Source organism: Anomaloglossus baeobatrachus, chromosome 5 (assembly GCF_048569485.1).
Source record: "Anomaloglossus baeobatrachus isolate aAnoBae1 chromosome 5, aAnoBae1.hap1, whole genome shotgun sequence".
NCBI classification, from domain to species: domain Eukaryota; kingdom Metazoa; phylum Chordata; class Amphibia; order Anura; family Aromobatidae; genus Anomaloglossus; species Anomaloglossus baeobatrachus.
This window is the reverse complement of record NC_134357.1, coordinates 49,130,944-49,154,182: the sequence shown is the minus strand read 5'-3', so window position 1 is coordinate 49,154,182 and position 23,239 is coordinate 49,130,944. Positions and strand designations below refer to the sequence as shown.

The window sequence follows — 23,239 nt, the reverse complement described above, 5'->3', positions numbered from 1 at the left end:
AAGCCATTATACTAGCAATTTATGCTACCAGTTTAAGGGCCGTAGTTGCATTGTCAGGAATAATTATTGTTGTTTATTCTCCTGTTAATAAAGCTAGACCACCACTGAAATCTACACCACCTCTCAATTTTTACTACCACATTTTCAGTGCACAATCTTGTCGCAATCAAAATGAGTGGCAAAATGACAGATGCTGGTGGAAAGGGGAAGAGGCGTATTAGAAAAGGAAAAAAGGGGTTTGTCTGTGGGGAAGGTGGCAAAGCTCCATTATCATCTGCTGAAGATAGACCATCTTCCAGCAAAAGTAAGATGTCTACTACTTACCGTGGACAATCCGATGTGCTCCCTTTTTTACGGACACGGACAACTGGAACAAAGGTAGATGATGGCCAAAAAAGGAAAATGCTTGAATGGATCTCAAGTGGTCCAACAAGTGCCCTCTCCGCCACCTCAACTACCGCATCCAAAAAACACCAGTCCTCTGAGTTGTCATCCCAATCAAATTTGCTTTCTCCCAGCTCTGAAGTCTCCATCTGCCCTGCACAGTATGGTGGAACTGAGATGGCTGAGTCTGCAGAGCTGTTCAATCACACTATAGCCTGGGAATCAGAGGTCTGCTCCCAAGCTACAGTGAGTACAGACCAGGAAATGGTCTGCAGTGATGCCCAGAACCTTTGTCACTCTGATTCAGGCCGTGAGGACCAAGTTTCTGAGCATAATGTTGACCCTTTGTCACAAACTGTAATACCTGTTGTTATAGACAATGAGGAACATACTGATGACGATGAGACGCAGATACCAGATTGGGATGACAACTTAAATAATCGGTCAGGGCAAGAACAGGCTCGGTCTGAGGGTGAGGGGATTGCAAACACAACAATTGATGAGGAAGTTCTAGATCCCACCTACTGTCAACCCACAGTCAGGCCCTCGAGGAGGTCAACAGAGACGGTGGAGGAGGATGCAACCGACGACGAAGTTACCTTGCGCCTTCCTGGACAGAGTAGGAGTACTGGTAGCACGTCTACAACTGCATCCTCAGCCACCACTGTGCCTCTGAGCACTAGTTGGGGTGGATCAGCAGGTCGCATGCCCTCTAAGCCTTGCCTAGCCTGGTCCTTTTTTGACATAGCAAAAGATCGCCCAAATTATGTGATCTGTAAAATTTGTCATGATTCTGTTAGTAGAAAGCAAAACCTCAGCAGTTTGACAACTTCTTCCATGAATCGTCACATGAATAAATATCATATGTCCCGGTGGGAAGCTGCAATGCGGCCTAGCAGAGCGAACCATCCACTGCCTGCCCCTTCTAGTGCATCCGCGCGCTCTTCATCTTCTAGGACTGTGGGGACAGCTGACACACCTGGTTTTCCACGCACGACTTCCACCAGTATAACCGCAACAGGCAGTTTGCTTGGTAGATCGTCAGTTGGTTTGGAAGGGGAAACAAGTACGTGTGTACAGCTCTCTCAGACATCGATAGCACCAAGGTTTGATGAAGGCGACATCATGTCTATGCCTGCACTTTCCTCACAAAGCTGCATTTTTCCAGGGACACCCTACTCAACACCGTCTACACACAGCAGCCAGATCTCTGTCCCTCAGATGTGGTCAAATAAAAGGCCACTTCCTGCGACCCATGACAAAGCTAAGAGGTTGACTTTATCCCTCTGTAAGCTCTTGGCTACCAAAATGCTGCCTTTCCGCCTGGTGGACACACAGGATTTTAGAGACCTTATGTCTGTCGCTGTGCCCCAGTACCAGATGCCCAGTCGCCACTACTTCTCTAAGAAAGGTGTGCCCGCGCTACACCAGCATGTCGCACACAACATCACCGATTCCTTGAGAAACTCTGTGTGTGAACGGGTGCATTTCACCACCGATACTTGGACCAGTAAGCATGGACAGGGACGTTACATGTCGCTGACTGGGCACTGGGTAACTATGGTGATAGATGGTGAAGGGTCTGCTGCACAAGTCTTGCCGTCCCCACGACTTGTGTGTCAATCCTCTGTCTGTCCAAGTTCCGCCACTGCTTCTGCCTCCTCCACCTCATCTGGGTCCTCCACCTCCGCCCCAAGCCTGCCTAGTCAGGCCACCAGCGTTCTCACTGTGCAGAAGGAATCACGCACCCCTCATTACTATGCTGGCAGCAGAGCGCAACGGCATCAGGCGGTCTTTAGCTTGACATGTCTTGGAAATAGGAGTCACACAGCGGCTGAGTTGTGGGCAGCTCTGGAGACGGAGTTTAATAAATGGTTGTCTCCACTCAACCTACAGCCTGGTAAGGCCGTGTGCGACAATGCTGCAAACCTGGGTGCGGCCCTTCGCCTGGGCAAGGTGACACACGTGCCTTGTATGGCTCACGTGTTGAACCTTGTTGTCCAGCAATTTTTAACACACTATCCCGGCCTAGATGGCCTTCTGACCAGGGCACGAAAACTGTCTGCTCACTTCCGCCGTTCAACCGCCGCAGCTGAGCGACTTGCATCGCTCCAGAAGTCTTTCGGCCTGTCGGTTCATCGCCTGAAATGCGATGTGCCGACACGCTGGAATTCGACTCTCCACATGTTACAGCGACTGTGGCAGCACCGCCGAGCACTGGTGCAATACGTCATGACGTATAGCCTGGGCCAACGAGATGCAGAGGTGGGGCAGATCACCCTGATGGAGTGGTCTCAGATCAAGGACCTATGCACCCTTCTGCACAGTTTCGACATGGCGACGAATATGTTTAGCGCTGACAATGCCATTATCAGCATGACGATTCCAGTCATTTACATGCTGGAGCACACGCTAAACACTATTCGGAGTCAGGGGGTGAGACAACAAGAAGGGGAGGAACTACAGGAGGATTCATATGCACAAGACATAACAACATCACCAAGGTCCAGACGTTCATCATCACCAACGCGGCAGGCATGGGACCATGGGGGACAGGGATCAACAAGGGCGCATGGTAGCAGGCGAAATGTTGAGGAAGGTGCAGGAGAACATGAAGAAATGGAGGACGAACTGTCCATGTACATGGAAGACTCAGCGGATGAGGGAGACCTTGGTCAAATTTCAGTTGAAAGAGGTTGGGGGGAGATGTCAGAGGAAGAAAGAACGGTTAGCACCTCTATGCCACAAACACAACGTGGACTTGGTCCGCATGGCTGCGCAAGACACATGAGCGCCTTCTTGCTGCACTACCTACAACATGACACTCGTATTGTCAAAATTAGAAGTGATGATGACTACTGGCTTGCCACACTATTAGATCCCCGGTACAAGTCCAAATTTTGTGACATAATTCCAGCCATAGAAAGGGACGCACGTATGCAGGAGTATCAGCAGAAGCTGTTACTCGATCTTAGCTCGGCTTTTCCACCAAACAACCGTGCAGGTGCAGGGAGTGAATCTCCCAGTTGTAACTTGACAAACATGGGACGGTCTCGTCATCTTCAACAGTCTACCCGTACCAGTAGGACTGTATCTGGTGCTGGAAACAGCAATTTTATGGAATCTTTTCATAATTTTTTTAGATTTTTTTAGACCCTCCTTTGCAAGGCCACCAGAGACAACAAGTCTGACTCATAGTCAACGGCTGGAGAGGATGATACAGGAGTATCTCCAAATGAATATCGATGCCATGACTTTGCAAATGGAGCCTTGCTCATTTTGGGCTTGAAATCTTGAAAAATGTCCAGAGCTCTCAACTTACGCCTTGGAGATTTTGTCGTGTCCAGCTGCCAGCGTTGTGTCTGAACGTGTCTTCAGTGCTGCTGGGTGTGTGCTGACAGATAAGCGCACACGTCTGTCCAGTGACAATGTGGACAGACTAACGTTCATCAAAATGAACACGTCATGGATCCACAAGGAATTTACTACCCCTGTGTCATCCTGGGGAGAGTAAAGGCTTGTGGATTTGGAATGTGCTTGATGCAAATCAAAACATCCTGTTTGCAACTAGGGCACAAGTGCTGCCACTGATAAGGTGTCTGTGTGGCCCAATTTTTTGAAAAAAGGGAGGCTCCGCTTGAAGTAACCCTTGCTTGCTGTGTTTTTTAAAATGAGCCAAGATGAACAGAGCTGGGATCAGGAAAGACTTTGCTACCTATCCCGGTGTCATCCTGGGGACGGTTAAGAATGGCGTATTTTTGAATGTGCTTGATGCAAATCAAAACATCCTGTTTGCAACTAGGGCACAAGTGCTGCCACTGAATGGGTGGGTGTCTGTGTGGCCCAATTTTTTGCAAAAAGGGAGACTCCGCTTGGAGTAACCCTTGCTTACATTGTTTTTTAATAGGAGCCAAGATGAACAAGTCATGGTTCAGCAAAGACTTTGCTACCTACCCTGATGTCATCCTGGGGACGGTTAAGAATGGTGTATTTTTGAATGTGCTTGATGCAAATCTAGCTGTGAAGTGTACAACTAGGGCACAACTGCTACCACTGAAGGGGTGAGTGTGTGTGGGGCACAATTTTTTGAAAAAAGGGAGACTTCGCTTGGAGTAACCCTTGCTTACATTGTTTTTTTAAAGGAACCAAGATGAACAAGTCATGGTTCAGCAAAGACTTTGCTACCTACCCCGGTGTAATCCTGGGGACGGTTAAGAATGGCGTATTTTTGAATGTGCTTGATGCATATCTAGCTGTGAAGTGTACAACTGGGGTACAAGTGCTGCCACTGAAGGGGTGGGTGTGTTTGTGGCCCAATTTTTGGAAAAAAGGGAGAACTCCACTTGGAGTCACCTTGCGGTGTTTTACATGATTTTAGAAGGGTGTGCCATGCCTATATCTGTGTGTCCTCCTCTTTTTCCTTGTCCAGCTCTTTTGTTTTCGCATGAGTATATGTCCTTGTTACTTTCCCATGTGTTTGTGTTGTGTTGTGAGTTGTTTGTCACCTTTTGGACACCTTTGAGGGTGTTTTCTAGGTGTTTTTCTGTGTTTGTGATTGCCTGCCATTGTTTCCTATGCGGTTCGAGTTCGGTTCGTCGAACGTTCGACGAACCGAACTCGAACGGGACCTCCGTTCGACGAACCGAACTCGAGCCGAACTGCGGCCGGTTCGCTCATCTCTACTTATTTCCGCCTACTGTTTATAAACGGCAGATTAGAATAAGCCTACATTCACACGACCGATCCGTTTTTGCAGTCCGCAAAAGACTGTCCGTTTTTTTCATGGGTGCATCCGTGTGGCATCTGTTTCCGTTCCGTATACGATCCGTATGTCATCCGATTGTCATCCGTGTGCCTTCCGTTTTTTTTGCATGCTGCAAAAGAACTGAAGGAGGGAAAATACATAACATTTACCCAGGATCCATAGCTTCATCCTACATGAGGCGGTCACATGTTCACTCCAGTGCCATTTTCTACTGCCTTTCACAGCATAGAGCGCTCTGGTGATTTTCCTGTGCTTGTACACTTCATATCAGTCTTTTCTGTCATTATAATGGCAGAAAGACACATAATGTCCCAGTCTCCTGCATTTTGTACTTTTGCACCCTTTGGTGCCTTTCATGTGGCACTAAGGGGTGCTTAGCCTTGTATTTACCAAAATAAATCAATAAATTTAAAAAAAAAATGACGTGGGGTTCCCCCTATTTTTGATAGGGAATCATGAATGGATAAGAAAGTCGGGTTTAGCACTGCGCTAAAACCATGAAGCCAAACGATGTGATGAATTCTTTGCTATATTTTCTTTATTTAGGCCAAGTCTACGCGTTTCAAAGGCATATCCGCCTTCTTCATCAGGACAAAGGAAAAAACAGCATGATACCAATTGCTACTTGGGGATACATATATATTGAAAAAGAGGCTCCACACCTACACAGGTGATGTCAGCCAGGGAGTGACTGAACATCACGTGTATGAAAGACAGAAAGCAGTGGAGAAAAAAAAAAAAAAATTAAAGAAACAGAAAGAAGAAAAAAAGAGAAAAAAAAGGAATTGGAAGGGGTTAAAACAGAGAGGTGTACACATATATCTGTAAAAAAATATATGTAAAAAAATATTTGCTTTATATGTGTACACCTCTCTGTTTTAACCCCTTCCAATTCCTTTTTTTTCTCTTTTTTTCTTCTTTCTGTTTCTTTCATTTTTTTTTTTTTTTCTCCACTGCTTTCTGTCTTTCATACACGTGATGTTCAGTCACTCCCTGGCTGACATCACCTGTGTAGGTGTGGAGCCTCTTTTTCAATATATATGTATCCCCAAGTAGCAATTGGTATCATGCTGTTTTTTCCTTTGTCCTGATGAAGAAGGCGGACATGCCTTTGAAACGCGTAGACTTGGCCTAAATAAAGAAAATATAGCAAAGAATTCATCACATCGTTTGGCTTCATGGTTTTAGCGCAGTGTTAAACCCGACTTTCTTATCCATTCATGATTCCCTGTTGCATTATCGGGGCTGCTGCTTGACCATTTTCTGCATACATAGGAGTTGTGCCTGTCACAACTTCCATAGGTGAGCACCTGTTTTTCATTTTCTAAGCCTGCATTGATTGCCAGATAAGACCCTATGTGCGCTTTTCTCTCCACAGCATTTTGATCCCTATTTTTGATAGTCAGCTAGGGTAAAGCAGACGGCTGCACCCTGCAGACCACAGCTAGCAGCTTCACCTTGGCTGGTAATCCAAAACTGAGGGCACCCCATGCTGTTATTTTAAATTAAATAATTAAAAAAAAAACACGTGGGGGTCCCCCCAAAATTGGATCACAAGCCAAGGTAAAGCAGACAGCTGGGGTCTGATATTCTCAGACTAGCGAGGTCCATGGTTATTGGACTCTCCCCAGCCTAAAAATAGCAGGCCGCAGCCGCCCCAGAAGTGGAGCATCCATTAGATGCGCCAATCCTGGTGCTTCGCCCCAGCTCATACCGTGCCCTGGTGTGGTGGCAAATGGGGTAATATATGGGGTTAATACCAGATGTGTAATGTCACCTGGGGTAAGTGATGTCAGGCGTCTATCAGATACCCGACATCACAAACCAAGTCAGTAATAAAAAAAAAATAGACGACAAACACATTTTTATTTAAAAAAACACTCCTCAACACATTCCCTCTTTCACCATTTTATTAGACGATTCATACCATAGTCACTGTCCCAGTCAATGAAGAACAGAATGTTCCCCATTGGCTGGGAGAGCAATGCAGTGAACTGAGCTAACATCAATAGGTCAGCCCAGGTCACTGCAGGGCATGACAAGTGCTGCTGTCAACGAGGTACATTACCTGCGGTGACGATCTCCTGCACTGCTGATAGCAGACCTGTCACTGACTTCAATGACCACCGACTTTACAGCCAAGTATCGCGGGAGTCTGTGACATCACCGCTAGTGACAGTCTCGGCTTCGCAGCGAGATGAGATGTGAAGCGGCAGCCATGGAGGACTGTGACAGCGCTGAGGTCGGGAGGGCAGGACTTCATCACTGCAGGTAAGCCGAGCGGGGTAATGTGTGTGGCGTGCGAGGTGGGTGGAGCCAAGTAGGGCCATGTGTGCGGGCGGGGGAGTGCAAAGTGGGTGGAGCCTAGCAGGGCCATGTGTGCGGGTGTCGGAGTGCAAAGTGGGTGGAGCCTAGCGGGGCCATGTGTGCGGGCGGGGGAGTGCAAAGTGGGTGGAGCCTAGCAGGGCCATGTGTGCGGGTGTCAGAGTGCAAAGTGGGTGGAGCCTAGCAGGGCCATGTGTGCGGGCGGCGGAGTGCGAAGTGGGTGGAGCCTAGCGGGGCCATGTGTGCGCGTGGCGGAGTGTGAAGTGGGTGGAGCCTAGCGGGGCCATGTGTGCGGGTGGCAGAGTGCAAAGTGGGTGGAGCCTAGTGGGGCCATGTGGCGCTGAAGACGTCAGTGTCGGGGACTGCATGGCTGGGGACAGGTGAGTGTGAGTGTGTGTGTTCATGCCAAGTGCAGGAGGAGGCGGAGCCGAGCGGGGAAGTGTCGGCTCCCTGCACACGTAACCAGGGTAAATATCGGGTTACTAACCAAAGCGCTTTGCTTGGATACCCGATATTTATCTTGGTTACCAGCTTACCGCAGGCTGCCAGCGATGGCTCCCTGCACACTGTAGCTGTAAAAAGCCACGCTTTGGCTGATAGAACCGTTCTCGAACGTAACTCGAGCTGCCGAACTTTTAGCAAAAAGCTCGAGTTCTAGTTCGATCTAGAACACCCCCAAAATCACACGAACCGCGAACCACGAACCGCGCTCAACTCTAGTTAGAAGAGATAGGTGGATAAGCGCGCTATAATTACCGAGTCTGTAACTGCTTCCAGGCCGCTCCTTCCCTTCTGCGTCCGCTCATTATTGCTCAGTCATATTCACTGCTTCCCCTGCCTACTGGCAGAGCTGGCATCTGTGATCGGTTGCAGTGAGACACCCCCCACACCCTGTGTGACAGCATGTCTGACTGCTTATCGTGACCCTATTGTGGTGTAAAAGTAAATTTTAAAAAAATTGGCATAGATTTCCTCCATATTATGGCATCCAGCACAGATAAAGCATACGGCTACAGGCTGCAGGCCCCAGCCATGCGCTTATCTTGGCTGTGTATCAAAATAAGAGGAACCACAGGCAGCTTTTTAAAAATTGTTTGTGTATATATATATAATTTTATTTTTTAAAAAACTGTGCGGTTCCCCCAAATTTTGATACCCAGCCAAGATAAAGCCGAATAGCTGGGGGCTAGTATTCTCAGGCTGGGGGAACCCATGGTTATTTGGCCCCCCAGCTTAAAAATAGCAGCCTGCAGCCGCCCAGGATTATCGCATCCAATAGATGTGACAATCCCATAACTTTTCCCGACTCATCCCAATTGCCCTGGTGTGATGGCAATCAGGGTAATAAGGGGTTAATGGCAGCCCACAGCTGCTACTAAGCCCTAGGTTAGTAATGGGAGGCATTTATGAGATTCCCCATTACTAATCTTGAATTGAAAAGAAATAAACACAAACACTAAAAAATCTATTATTTGAAGTAAAATACAAAAAACCCTCTTTCCCCAATTTATTAACCCCCAAAACATCCACGTCTGACGTAAGCCACAAGAGGTTCTATGATGATTCCAGCTCTGCTACATCTGAAGCCCATAGAACAATGGGAGAATGTGTCTTCAGGAAATTTCATCTTTAAATTGTTTATATTTTTTAAAGATTTTGGAGATTTTTTTTCCATATTATAATCTTTATTGAAAATAGAAATGAGAAATCTTACAATTTTCACACTGGCCATTGAGGCTTTTTTAGAATCTAACTTCCTGTTATTTCAGGAGCTCCACACATACATTATCAGTAATTAACAATTTCTGACTTTTTAGTTTGAATTGAAACATCTAATCACCAAAGATCATTGTGAGATAGGAGTAAGGTCAGCTGTGAAATCTTTCTTCCTGCAGAAAATTGCAATTTTCTTTTGCCAAAAGATGCATATTCAGTGCTGAAATTTTTACACCATATTCCTGCACCCAATCTACACCTCCTGGCAAAAATTTGCCACATGCAGTTTTGATGCATCTTTTTTTGCCAGAGGGTGTAGATTGGGTGCAGGAATATGGTATAAAAATTTCAGCAACTAATATGTATCTTTTGGCAAAAAAAATGTGCAAAAACAGTTTTAGTGCCATTACGGTGCAGTTTTTCTGCCAGGAGGTGTAAATTCAGTGCTGGAATTTGGTGCATATATTTCAGCACCAAATTTGCACCTCCTGGCAGAAAACTGAAGCAAAACTGCATCAAAACCGTGTTTGTGCATTTTTGCATTTTTTTACCAAGAGATGCAGATTTGGTGGGGAACTTTTTACACCATATTCCTGCACCAAATCTGCATCTTCTGGTAAAAAAAAAATATTGCATCACTGCCACATCATACCGCAAGTGGTTTTGATGCATTTTTTTTTTTTGCCAGGGGGTGTAGATTAGGTGCAGGAATATGGTATAAAAATGTCAGCACAAACTTAGCATCTCTTGGCAAAAAACATGGTTTTCTGCCAGGAGATGCAGGTCTGTGAACTCAGTGACCTCACCTAAGGTCACAACAAATATCCAAAAAACTGACCTGCACATCCAACAAATGTGAACAGGTGCTAGCCGAAAAAACATAGTAACTATAAAATACATACAGTGCACACTGAAAAGCCAAAAATGCACAAGGGGAAATATGGCACTGCATTACTGCAAAAGAAAGATATTTAGTTTATGTATTGGCCAATGCATGTAAGCCCGGAAACCAACGGCAAGGTATATCTCTGTAATCCGGGGACCTAACTTAAATGCCACTATCTAGGTTAAAAACATCCATATCTGGGCTAAATGTCACTATTTGGACTACAAACCTCAATTAATGGGCAGCTAGGCTCCTGCTATAATGGTTATGAACACAGCCAGGTCTTAGGGCTGAGTGCTCAGTCAAAAAGATACTCACTACAAATATCCAAAAAACTGACCTGCACATGCATGCAACAAATGTGAACAGGTGCTAGCCGAAAAAACATAGTAACTATAAAATGCATACAGCTTCACACTGAAAAGCCAAAAATGTACAAGGGAAAATATAGCACTGCATTACTGCAAAAGAGAGATATTTAGTTTATGTATTGGCCAATGCATGTAAGCCCAGAAACCAACGGCAGGAGATGCAGGTCTGTGAACTCAGTGACCTCACCTAAGGTCACAGATGGAGGCCATGGGAACCTCCAGCTATGACCGCAAATAACCTGAGTGTTGTCACTGCTCATTGCGTGGCTCAGATATTCTCTGCCTGAAGCTCATAGCGGGTGGTCATGTTCTTTGCCCTCTCACTGTCATTTCAGATGTAGCAGAGCTGGAATCGTTGTGGGACCGCATGTGGATTACGTGTGACCTGAGTGTTTTGGGGCTAATGAAAGTGGTGAAAGAGGGGTTTTTTTTGTATTATATTTCAAAGAAAGGATTTTTTGGTGTTTGTGTTGATTTTCACTTACAGATTAGTTAAGGGGGGTCTCATAGACTCTTGCCATTACTAATCTAGGGCTTAGTTGTCATTGTGAGCGGTTATTAACCCCTTATCACATCGATTGCCACTGCACCAGGGCAACCGAGATAAGCCGAGTGAAGTGCTGGGATTGTCGCATCTAATGGGTGTGACAATCCTGGACGGCTGCAGGCAGCTATTTTTAGGCTGGGGGGCCCAATAAGCATGGGTCTCCCCAGCCTGAGAATAGCAGGATATCAAAATGGGGGGGGGGGGGCTGCACGCCATCTTTTTTAATTATTTATTTAAATAATTAAAATTAAAAAGCTGCTTGCGGTTTCTCTTATTTCGATACACAGCCAAGATAAGCACATGGCTGAGGTCTGCAGCCTGTAGCTATATGCTTTATCTGTGCTGGGCATAATAATATGGGAGGACCCACTACACCCCACCACACTGAACACCATATTCAGTCAGGGACAATATTTTAATGTAGAGTGTCAGGACATCATGGAACAGCAGCTCACCCACGCTGGACTTGGCTTTGAAAGAGCTACATGCACATATACATTCTGGAGGGTGAAATCCTGCTGAAAGATTCCTTCTAAATCTTTATCAGAGGAAGGAACATTTTGCAGCTTCCTAACCCATAGGATGGAAAGAAGGAAATTTATCAAAACTGGTGTTTCGTTAGCAAGTCTTAAACCAACAGCCAACTGGAGTAAGGTGCAACAAATTTAGTAAGAGTTGCAAGTCTCTTAATACATTTTTGTGTATTTTGGGGCTTTTAGTGTCCCAGAAAATGAAATCTATGCCAGCTATCTAGCGTAGACTTGAGGCACAATTGTCCTTTTGCTAAGCCAAACCAATTTTGACAAAATTGCCATAACTTATGCAAAAAAGTTGCATATACTATTTATGCTAATAGCCCTTACACCAAATTGAATGCCTTTTTGAGGTCAGTAAGGGTCTTACCCATGTGAGTTAAAGTTCTTGTCATTTTCAAGATTTCTGTTTGAACGGAAATTCTTTTCTTACAAAATCTAGATGTTTTCACAAATGTGTATTTGCTTCAGGTCTAAAAAATCCTTTGAACCTAACAGTCTGGATTCAAGGTCTTTTTACTTTCATTGACACATAATTGTGCAACTGATGCATTATGCTCGTAAGAGATTACCAGTTTTAGGTTTAAGAAAACTCTCAGCTGTGACCTAGGTGAGATGAGAAAGGGATTTCATCCCCTGGGTGTGCACGAGAATTCTCCTGTAATGGTAAAAAGAGAGTTTAAAATTGACCAATTTATCACAAATATTTGGCTTAAAGCGTACCTGTCATTTTCGGTGATATCTCAGAATACACTCTGATGTATATCTAAGGGATTATATAATTCCCGATCATTATGCGACTTCCACCCTACATTTTTAATCAGTTTCTCCTCTGCAAACTCTATTTTTATTTTTTAGTTATTTTCCAGAACTAATGTGTAGAGACAACTGATGAGCGAATTTTTCAAAATTAAAAATCAGATTTGCATCACTTTGTCCAAGAGATACAGTACAGACCAAAAGTTTGGACACACCTTCTCATTCAAAGAATTTTCCTTATTTTCATGACACTGAAAATCGTAGATTCACATTGAAGACATCAAAACTATGAATTAACACATGTGGAATGAAATACTTAACAAAAAAGTGTGAAACAACTGATAATATGTCTTATATTCTAGGTTCTTCAAAGTAGCCACCTTTTGCTTTCATTACTTCTTTGCACACTCTTGGCATTCTCTTGATGAGCTTCAAGAGGTAGTCACCAGAAATGGTTTTCCAACAGTCTTGAAGGAGTTCCCAGAGATGCTTAGCACTTGTTGGCCCTTTTGCCTTCACTCTGCGGTCCAGCTCACCCCAAACCATCTCGATTGGGTTCAGGTCTAGTGACTGTGGAGGCCAGGTTATCTGGCGTAGCACCACATAACTCTCCTTCTTAGTCAAATAGCCCTTACACAGCCTGGAGGTGTGTTTGGGGTCATTGTCCTGTTGAAAAATAAATGATGGTTCAACTGAACGCAAACCGGATGGAATAGCACGCCGCTGTAGTAGCCATGCTGGTTCAGAATGCCTTCAATTTTGAATAAATCCCCAACAGTGTCACCAGAAAAGCACCCCCACACCATCACACCTCCTCCTCCATGCTTCACGGTGGGAACCAGCCATGTAGAGTCCATCCGTTCACCTTATCTGCGTCTCTTTGAATGAGAAGGTGTGTCCAAACTTTTGGTCTGTACTGTATATACTCACCTGAGCCTCACCCATCTTTCCAGGCATCTCTGTTCCAATCTGACACCGTCTTCAGTCCAGTTATTGATGCAGTCTTCACTGAGCCATCTGCAGCTTCTTCCAGCTGCCAGAATCTTTAGTGTCTTCTGGACTCTTTGGCATCTTTTTCACTGACAAGGCCAGGACATTATAATGTGGAAAGGCACATGTCATGTCATTGTGAGGTTTATTCAGTGCAGTAGACACCAAACATGCCAGAAGACACCAAAAAGGACCATTGAAGATAACATCATTGACTAGACCAAAGAGGACCAGTGAGGACTGCATGAGTATTTTTATTATATTATTTTTTAAATCTCTTCTCAGTCCTTTTGAACCCCACAAAAAATGTCCAACGAAATGTGATTTTTTTTTTAATAAAATTTAAAGGGGTATTCCCATGTCCAAGATGCTATCCCTTTATGTAGTAGGTATAATAATAATAATATTATTAGCAAATATCTCCACTTAGAAATGTAGTATATTTTTCCTGATATATCCATGTCTCTTACCTCATGTGCAGGGCATTGCAGCTTAGATATCCATGGTTACGTCCACTCATAGTGACAGTAAGTTAGTTGCTTATGGTTGTAACCATGGCTACCTAAACTACTACAAGGCCCTGCACATGAAGTAAGAGACATGGCTATATCAGGAGAGCTATACTACATTTCTAATTGGTTGTTGCTGCTATTATTATTATTATTATTATTATTATTATTATTATTATTATTATTAAACCTACTACATATTGGGATACAATCTTGGAGATAGGATACCCCTTTAAGTCTAATTAAACTTGCCTCAAAGCAAATTGCTGATTTCTACTGGTGGCAAGTTGCTTTGATGATTCCTATACACGTAGAGACATACAGTGATGAGTAAAAGGCAAATAATGTTTTGAAATTTTGACTTTCAGGCTCCATATCTTACCTATCACTACAATTTCAAATGTGAGACGACCTTCATTTTATAGACAATCATCTTGGCTATCTCATCTATAAATTTCATTTTCAACTATTTAGCATATGATTAGTTATAAAGATTTTTGTCACGTCACTGCATTGTTACTGTTTTGTAACTAATGGTGGAAAAATCTTTTTCTTCCTGTATACTACAAATTACAACCTATTCTCACATTCCCTACTAGCTCAATGTGTTAGTAGGTTGATTGCCAGGTCACTGGTTCGAATCAAGGAGTAGCCATGAAGAAGACAAACCGCATCATGCAGCTCATCGATAGCGGTCTCTTGGCCATGACTGTTGGAAGAGTACAAACTGAAGCCTTCCATCCATTCAAAAGCCAAGAGGCAGACATCCAGTCAGAAACAAAGGAAAATGGGCTAATGGATTAAGAAAATAAAGAAGCTGTCAAGCTTGGTGGAGGAAGCCTGATGATATGGGGTTATTTCACAGCAAAAGGCGTTGGATACGTAACCAGGATTGATGGTGGTCTCAATGCTGAGCTATCTGTGAGTATCCTATATAGCGAGTTAGTTTGTTCACTCAATTACTATGGGTATAAAAAGGATGACATAGTGTTCCAGCAGCACAACAACCCGAAGCATACGTAGAGATTGGAGATGAAATGGTCCAACGACAATAAAGTAGATATGCTGGTCCCCAGACCTCAACCCATTCGAACCCATGCGAATACTTATAGATAGAATTGAAGAAAAAGCTGTGTACATACCCAAGTGAACCGACCAGTATGCACCAACATTGGGAACATGTAGAAGGGACCTGGGATTTTGGTCGAAACATGCTTGATTCTGATGGAGAGAATGCCCAGAAGGATTCAGGCAGTGTTAAAAGACAAAGGTGGATTTACAAAATACTAACAAAATAATATTAAAATTTTGATTTTTAGGAGCAAACAAGTAACAATGCAGTAACATGAAAATAATCTGCATAAATAATCAGATGCTAAATATTTACAAATCAAACTAATGTATGAGCCAAGATGATTGTCTATAAAATGATGGTAGGCTCACATTCGAGGCTGTAGTGGATGGTGAGATATAGAGCGCTTTTGCTCATCAGTGTATTAAGACCCTTTAGTCTAGTCTATATGTAGTACATGTTCAGAAATAGCAGATGACATTATACAGCAGTACTTAGCTATGTAGCTGTAAATCCTGCACTAGGATAAGATCCCTTCCTCCTCTCTTCATAGATTTCAGTCGGCGGCTATAATGATCCCTCAGAGAGCTAGCAGTCCTTGTCATGACCAAGTCTAACAGTTTTTAGATTGAATGCATTTTGGAATGTAGAGATGAAAAAGTGGCTGATAAGTAGTGATGAGCAGACTCGCAGAGAACTGGGACCGGCAGGTTTATGTTATCTGGGGTTTTTTTTAAATCCGGTTCCAGGCCAGATTCTGGTCCCCACATAAGTCAGGTAGAGGTCTATGAGAGTTCCCCGATCACTAATCATATAAGTCAAAAGAAATTAACTCAACCACCGAGAAAAATCCTTTATTTGAAATAAAATACAGCACCCTCTTTCCCGTCTTTATTAACCCTCAAAAGACCCTTGAAGATCCACCGTAATCCACATAATGCCCGAGGACGGTCCTGGCTCTGCTATGACATCTGAGCCTGGAGAGACCAAAAACATGTCCGATCTCTACAGACTCCGGGGGTCATACCCGGATTCCCATGGTATGATCTTTGTTGACCTGAAGCACTCTGGCTTAAAGTTTGGGGCCATGCCCCACACCCCACCAGCCCTATAACAGTGTTGGCCAGGGGTCGGGGAGTGCGAGGCAGGGCTTGCTTCATTCTTATTTTCTTTGTTTTTCCTTTATTTTTTTTTATTCCCCAAGTTGCCAGATCTTGATCAAACACCCGGAATCTCAGGCAGTCGGGTAAGTTTGAAACCACGCGGATGCAGACTTTTAAGGGTGCTTTACACGCTGCGACATCGATAACGATATATCGTCGGGGCACGGTGGTTGTGACGCAGATCCGGCGCCGTTAGCGACATCGCAGCATGTAACAGCTAGGAGCGACGTTCAACGATTGAAAAAATGGCAAAAATCGGTGATCATTGACACGTCGCTCCTTTACAAAATATCAGTGGTGGGGCATGCTGCAGGTTGTTCCTCGTTTCTGCGGCGTCACACATCTCTATGTGTGACACCGCAGGAGAGTCGAACATCTCCTTACCTGCTGCGTCCATCGGCAATGAAGAAGGAAGGAGGTGGGCGGCATGTTCCGGCCACTCATCTCTGCCCCTCGTCTGCTATTGGGCGCCCTCGTCTGCTATTGGGCGGCTGCTTAGTGACGACGCTGTGACGACGCTGTGACGCTGAACGCACCTCCCCCTTGAAGGAGGGCTTGTTCGGCGGTCACAGCAACGTCGCTAAACAGGTATGAGCGTGTGACGCTGCAGTAGCGATAATGTTCGCTACGGCAGCGATCACCACATGTCGCATGTACGACGGGGGCGGGTGCTATCGCGCATGACATCGCTAGCAATCGCTAGCTATGTCGCAACGTGTAAAGCACCCTTTACAGTGCGGGTCTGCCCATCACTAGTCATAAGTGGAAAATGAAGCAAACTTCTCTCCTAAGATATAATACAAGGTTTCTTTTATTCGCCCGTACTATTGATTTATGCAAACTTTGTAGCAACAACAGTGACCATTTAAGCCTCACTATATTGATTAATATTTGTTTTCTATTTCTGCCCTTGCATATTGCACCACACATAAGCAGCCAATCTGTCCAGATCCACTTTCAAGGGAATTCCAGCCTAACAATTGTAAATAATAACATAAAAAGCAGAATTATTGATTTGCCAATTTTTATGGACATAAATTTCCCAGTAAGGAGTTCTTCTGACAGCTGCGCTTGATGAATGGGCCTATGGTTGAATAAAGCTTGGTTCCTGAATCAGAGCACAGTACATCCTATACTGTATCATTCTTTTGTGGCTGCAAATCCATGAATAATATATGGAAAGTGAAGCTGGAGTGATTCCTCATTTCTATTCAGAAAAGTGAGCGAGGCAGCTGAGCCGGACCTCTGGAGCCCACTAAAGTTACAACCTTTTATGGATTACATAAAAATACCACGCCACCTCGTAAAGCTTCACCACCTCTTAAAGTGGCTCATACCGACTGGTAAAACTATTTCACTTGGTTGGCTGACCCAAAGCATTGCAAATAAGACAAATACAATAACATTGTCTACCGGAGGGAGGGCAAAAAAATGTTTTATGTGCCACATAATAATAGTTAAAATCTGTATGATTTAGAGGAGGAACTTTATTATTTAAAGGGGTTTCTGGGATTAGATCGTAGGGTGTTATGGCTTTTCCAAACACACCACCACTCATGTGCTTAAGCAGTGCATAATTTTGTTGGTTAGTCAGAGGGCTCTCATGCACCTTCTAACAATTGACTATTTTGTTGTTCACAAATCCAGAGGAACTTAATCGAGATTTTGCTTCTTGCTGATCTCCTGAATAAAGATGAGTGGATCGGTGAAAGTTCCAGTATGGCGGATTCAGCTAGACTTTAGTAGAGATGAGCAAACCTGAGGCTCAGTTTTCAAACCTAACACCAAATTTAAAAATCAAGGTTCAGGATCGGGGATTGGATGGTGTACATGTGAACAAAACTCATGCAAGCAATGCTGTGCTCAGGTACGCTTGGTGCTCAGCCCGGTGTGAGCCGCTTGCAGTGTTTGAAAAGCGCACACTTGGGGTAACAACAGCGTGATCCAATGTTGTGTGCATCAAAACAAAAGTTTGAAAAAGCCCGCTTACCCTCCCTTTGAAGTGATCTGCTTATGGCTGGCTGTATGTGAGCACAGACTCAAACTGCCAATCAGTGACTTCAACCGGAGTTTGGGTCAATCTCGAGCCTGGGGAGCTAAGCTCATATGCTGCTGGCGAACCAAACCTCCAAAGGTTTGCTCATCTTTAGACTTTAGATAATGTTCAGATTGGAACCCAACTTGACCTGAACCTCATTGGAAGTAACTGATTGGGCAGATCGGTTCTCCAAAGGAGGGAAGGCGGGGGTTTTCTTTTCTTTCTGTTTTCTAATAAACTGAAAGCGGCTCACAGTGGGCCAAGCACCGAGAGCACCTGAGCACCCCGGTGCTCAATTGAGTGGTTAGCAATTAGCATACATAAAGCACCTGAACTCAAAAACTGATTTTTTTGTAAAGGCCATGTTGAGTACGAAAACCAAACTTTACTGTTCGGGTTCACTAATCTCTACTCCTGAACATGCTGTTATTAAAAAAGAATGGTTTGGTTTTGGAGAACTGCAAAGAACCATCCACATTCTATCTCTATGCAATAACCAACTAATTTCCAGCATCTCAAACATGGATAGTAGAGGTGGTGCCAAAATCTACTTTAATACGCTACTGCTCAGCAAATCCTGTACGCTTTACTTACAAAAGCACCATATATATATATATATATATATATATATATATATATATATATATATATATATATGAAAGAGGTAAGAGTCCCGGTGCACCACCTACTCCGCGTGTTACTACATCTTCAGCTACTTGAGCCCTACTGAGCCATGGAAGGGATCATGGTGCAGACTTGCGGTGAAGACCAAGATAAATCCAAAGGAGAAAGAAAGTCGCACTCCAGATGATCACCATATCACTCCGTCTTTATTGCAGGGGAAACATGAAGGTACAAGCGGTGGGGAGGGTGAGACAAGCCATACAATGCCGGACGACGGCGTGCCGTTTCGCTAGAACTTAGCTTCCACGGGTCCAGTGAGACGGAGTGATATGGTGATCATCTGGAGTGCGACTTTCTTTCTCCTTTGGATATATATATGTATATAAATATATATATATATATATATATATATATATATATATATATATATATATATATCATGAAAGCAGGTGGCTTTCATAGGTGGCAAGCTACAAAAAGCCACATGTGTAACAGACACCGATCCTGCTCCGCAGAGTCTTCCTCAAGCTTTTATAAAGTGTCAGAATGTGTGTGTGTGTGTGTATATGTATATATATATATATATATATATATATATAAAACTATTTTTTCCTGTATAACCTGGTCAATCAGTTGAAAGGGAGCCTGACAGAGCAAAACTCTTTTCTTAACCAAGCACGGCAGCTTTCCTTGAGAAGAATTGTACTCCTCTATTGTCAGTAACTAGTTGCTTATTTTCTCAAAAAGCAATATTTTATCTGATATGCTAATTAGCCTCTTGGTGCACAGTGGACAGTCTGGTGCATCATTTCTTGGCCATACTATTCTGCCTACTCAGCTCCTCTGCCCTCATTGATTGACAAAGTTGGCTTCAGTTAGGACAGTGCTCTCTGGCCTGCAATCCTGCCCATTCACCGACACGCCCAGTGTAGGCACATGCGCGAAACAGACTTTATCCTTGAGTTTGTCATCTTGTTCAGTGCATGCTTGCCAGAGCCTTTGGCAGATTTCATGGCAGACTGTGCAGGGTCAACTGAAAACACTAGATATGGATAGGACCCAAGCCCATGAAGAGGAGGATAGAAATGCTAGTTGACTTTTTATAAACTTCTGCAAGGGGTAGGTGGAGTGGTTAAGATTGTCCAATCTTTGTAGAAGTTCTCTGCTCTTGGAATCTTTGTACAATATTTATATATTCTAATGTGATATACAGTCATGGGTGGCCCTTATTGGAAAAACTATTTGGATTTATGTGTTCTATTGACCCTATCTTAAAACGGTCTTGTAAATGTATAAATAATGTATAAACAATCTAATCTGAAGGTTTGATCAATTTTATTCTTGTTCCTTCTTTTCTTAAAGGACAGAGGATTCTCACACCATAGAGCAAGGGGAAGAGGAAGATGAAAAATCAACAGCCTTAAAATTATTGCCCCCTTTGGAAGAAAGGATGACATGCTTTAGGAACATGCTTCTCGAGAGAGGGGTAAGGGCACTCGTGTAGCCACTTGATTTAGTTAATTCATAAGTGAACCAGCTTGAATTATTTGTGGTGGCCAAATAGATCTGCTTCTAGGCAACCAAATATGAAAAATTGCAAAACTATTGTTTAATTTAATTTCACATAACTGTTTGTTAAAAATAATTTCACGCCAGTACAAATAAAGTGTTGGTAGAAACAATAAAGATGCTGCATACTATCATATGGTATATACAGTGCCTTGCGAAAGTATTTGGCCCCCTTGAATTTTTCAACCTTTTCCCACATTTCAGGCATCAAACATAAAGATAAAAATGTTAATGTTACGGTGAAGAATCAACAACAAGTGGGACACAATTGTGAAGTTGAAAGAAATTTATTGCTTATTTTAAACTTTTTAAAAAAATAAATAACTCAAAATCAAGGCGTGCAATATTATTCATCCCCTTTACTTTCAGTGCAGCAAACTCACTCCAGAAGTTCATTGAGGATCTCTGAATGATCCAATGTTGTCCTAAATGACTGATGATAAATATAAGCCCCCTGTGTGTAATGAAGTCTCCGTATAAATGCACCTGCTCTGTGATAGTCTCAGTGTTCTGTGTAAAGCGCAGAGAGCATCATGAAGACCAAGGAACACAACAGGCAGGTCCGTGATACTGTTGTGGAGAAGTTTAAAGCTGAATTTGGCCACAAAAAGATTTCCAAAACTTTAAACATTCCAAGGAGCACTGTGCAAGCGATCATATTGAAATGAAAGGAGTATCATACCACTGCAAATCTACCAAGACCTGGCCGTGCCTCAAAAATTTCATTTCAAACAAGGAGAAGACTGATCAGAGATGCAGCCAAGAGGCCCATGATCGCTCTGGATGATCTGCAGAGATCTACAGCTGAGGTGGGAGAGTCTGTCCATAGGACAACAATCAGTCGTACACTGCACAAATCTGGCCTTTATGGAAGAGTGGCAAGAAGAAAGCCATTTCTCAAAGATATACATAAAAAGTGTTGTTTAAAGTTTGCCACAAGTCACCTGGGAGACACCAAACATGTGGAAAAAGGTGCTCTGGTCAGGTGAAACCAAAATTGAACTATTTTAAAAGCAATAGAGCTCATCACCCTGAACACACCATCCTTACTGTCAAACATGGTGGAGGCAGCATCATGGTTTGGGCCTGCTTTTCTTCAGCAGGGACAGGGAAGATGGTTAAAATTGATGGGAAGATGGATGGAGCCAAATACAGGACCAAACTTGAAGAAAACCTGTTGGAGTTTGCAAAAGACCTGAGACTGGGACAGAGATTTGTCTTTCAACAAGACAATGATCCCAAACATAAAGCAAAATCTACAATGGAATGGTTAACAAATAAACATATCCAGGTGTTAGAATGGCCAAGTCACAGTCCAGACCTGAACCCAATCGAGAATCTGTGTAAAGAGCTGAAAACTGCTGTTCACAAACGCCTCCATCCAACCTCACTCAGCTCCAGCTGTTTGCAAAGGAAGAATGGGCAAGAATTTCAGTCTCTCGATGTGCAAAACTGATAGACACATACCCCAAGCGACTTAGAGATGTAATCGCAGCAAAAGGTGGCGCTACAAAGTATTAACTTAAAGGGGACGAATAATATTGCACGCCCCAATTTTCAGTTTTTTATTTTTTTAAAAAAGTTCAAAATAAGCAATAAATATTGTTCACCTTCACAATTGTGTCCCACTTGTTGTTGATTCTTCTCCAGAACATTAACATTTTTATCTTTATGTTTGAAGCCTGAAATGTGGGAACAGGTTGAAAAATTCAAGGGGGCCAAATACTTTCACAAGGCACTTTAGTCTCAAATGTAAAATAAATGTTCTTCTCCTAGATTTAGGGCTAAGGCTTAGGCACACAGATGTGTCCTGTATAGTACCCTAAAGATAATGTAACTATCTCCCCTCATCATCTTCTGTTATCTTGGTTGCTGTTTATGCAGAGTAAAGCAGTTGAGACGGGTTTGTCAAAGGCTGTTGCACTCTGCATAGGCAGCAATCATAAAGGTAAAGATTATTACACTATACTGAGCTTTGTAATTTCTGCTTATGCAGAGTGCAGAAGTGTCACTGCACTACATGAAGAAGAATCTGCACTTCAAGGCACCAATCATTTGGGGATTGGGTGTAGTGAGGAAAAGTGGGAGGGCAAATATTGACCCTTCATACATTTTTGCACATGTGGTACAGACATATGAATACAACACAGACCAAATATATGCTTGGATGAACAAGTGCTCGCTCATCACTACTTAGGAGTACTGAGCACCCGAGCATGGTAGTGCCCGCTCATCACTAGTTACGAGTACTGAGCACCCGAGCATGGTAGTGCTCGCTCATCACTAGTTACGAGTACTGAGCTCCTGAGCATGGTAGTGCTCGCTCATCACTAGTTACGAGTACTGAGCACCTGAGCATGGTAGTGCCCGCTCATCACTAGTTACAAGTACTGAGCACCTGAGCATGGTAGTGCCTGCTCATCATTAGTTACGAGTACTGAGCACCTGAGCATGGTAGTGCCTGCTCATCACTAGTTACAAGTACAGAGCACCTGAGCATGGTAATGCCCGCTCATCACTAGTTACGAGTACTGAGCACCTGTGCATGGTAGTGCTCGCTCATCACTAGTTACGAGTACTGAGCACCCGAGCATGGTAGTGCTCGCTCATCACTAGTTACGAGTACTGAGCTCCTGAGCATGGTAGTGCTCGCTCATCACTAGTTACGAGTACTGAGCACCTGAGCATGGTAGTGCCCGCTCATCACTAGTTACAAGTACTGAGCACCCGAGCATGGTAGTGCCCGCTCATCATTAGTTACGAGTACTGAGCACCTGAGCATGGTAGTGCTCGCTCATCACTAGTTACGAGTACTGAGCCCCCGAGCATGGTAGTGCTCGCTCATCACTAGTTACGAGTACTGAGCTCCTGAGCATGGTAGTGCTCGCTCATCACTAGTTACGAGTACTGAGCACCTGAGCATGGTAGTGCCCGCTCATCACTAGTTACAAGTACTGAGCACCTGAGCATGGTAGTGCCTGCTCATCA

At 43.7% G+C, this 23,239-nt stretch overlaps 1 protein-coding gene across 1 annotated transcript in view; it reads left to right on the top strand.

The window, feature by feature from the left end:
• The window catches only part of TCERG1L (transcription elongation regulator 1 like), a 320,959-nt gene that overhangs the window by 279,398 nt on the left and 18,322 nt on the right, over window positions 1-23,239 (top strand). The window contains exon 10 of the mRNA XM_075348474.1: window positions 20,045-20,168. Coding sequence (XP_075204589.1) covers window positions 20,045-20,168 — 124 coding nt within the window. The remainder of the gene's footprint in view (window positions 1-20,044; window positions 20,169-23,239) is intronic.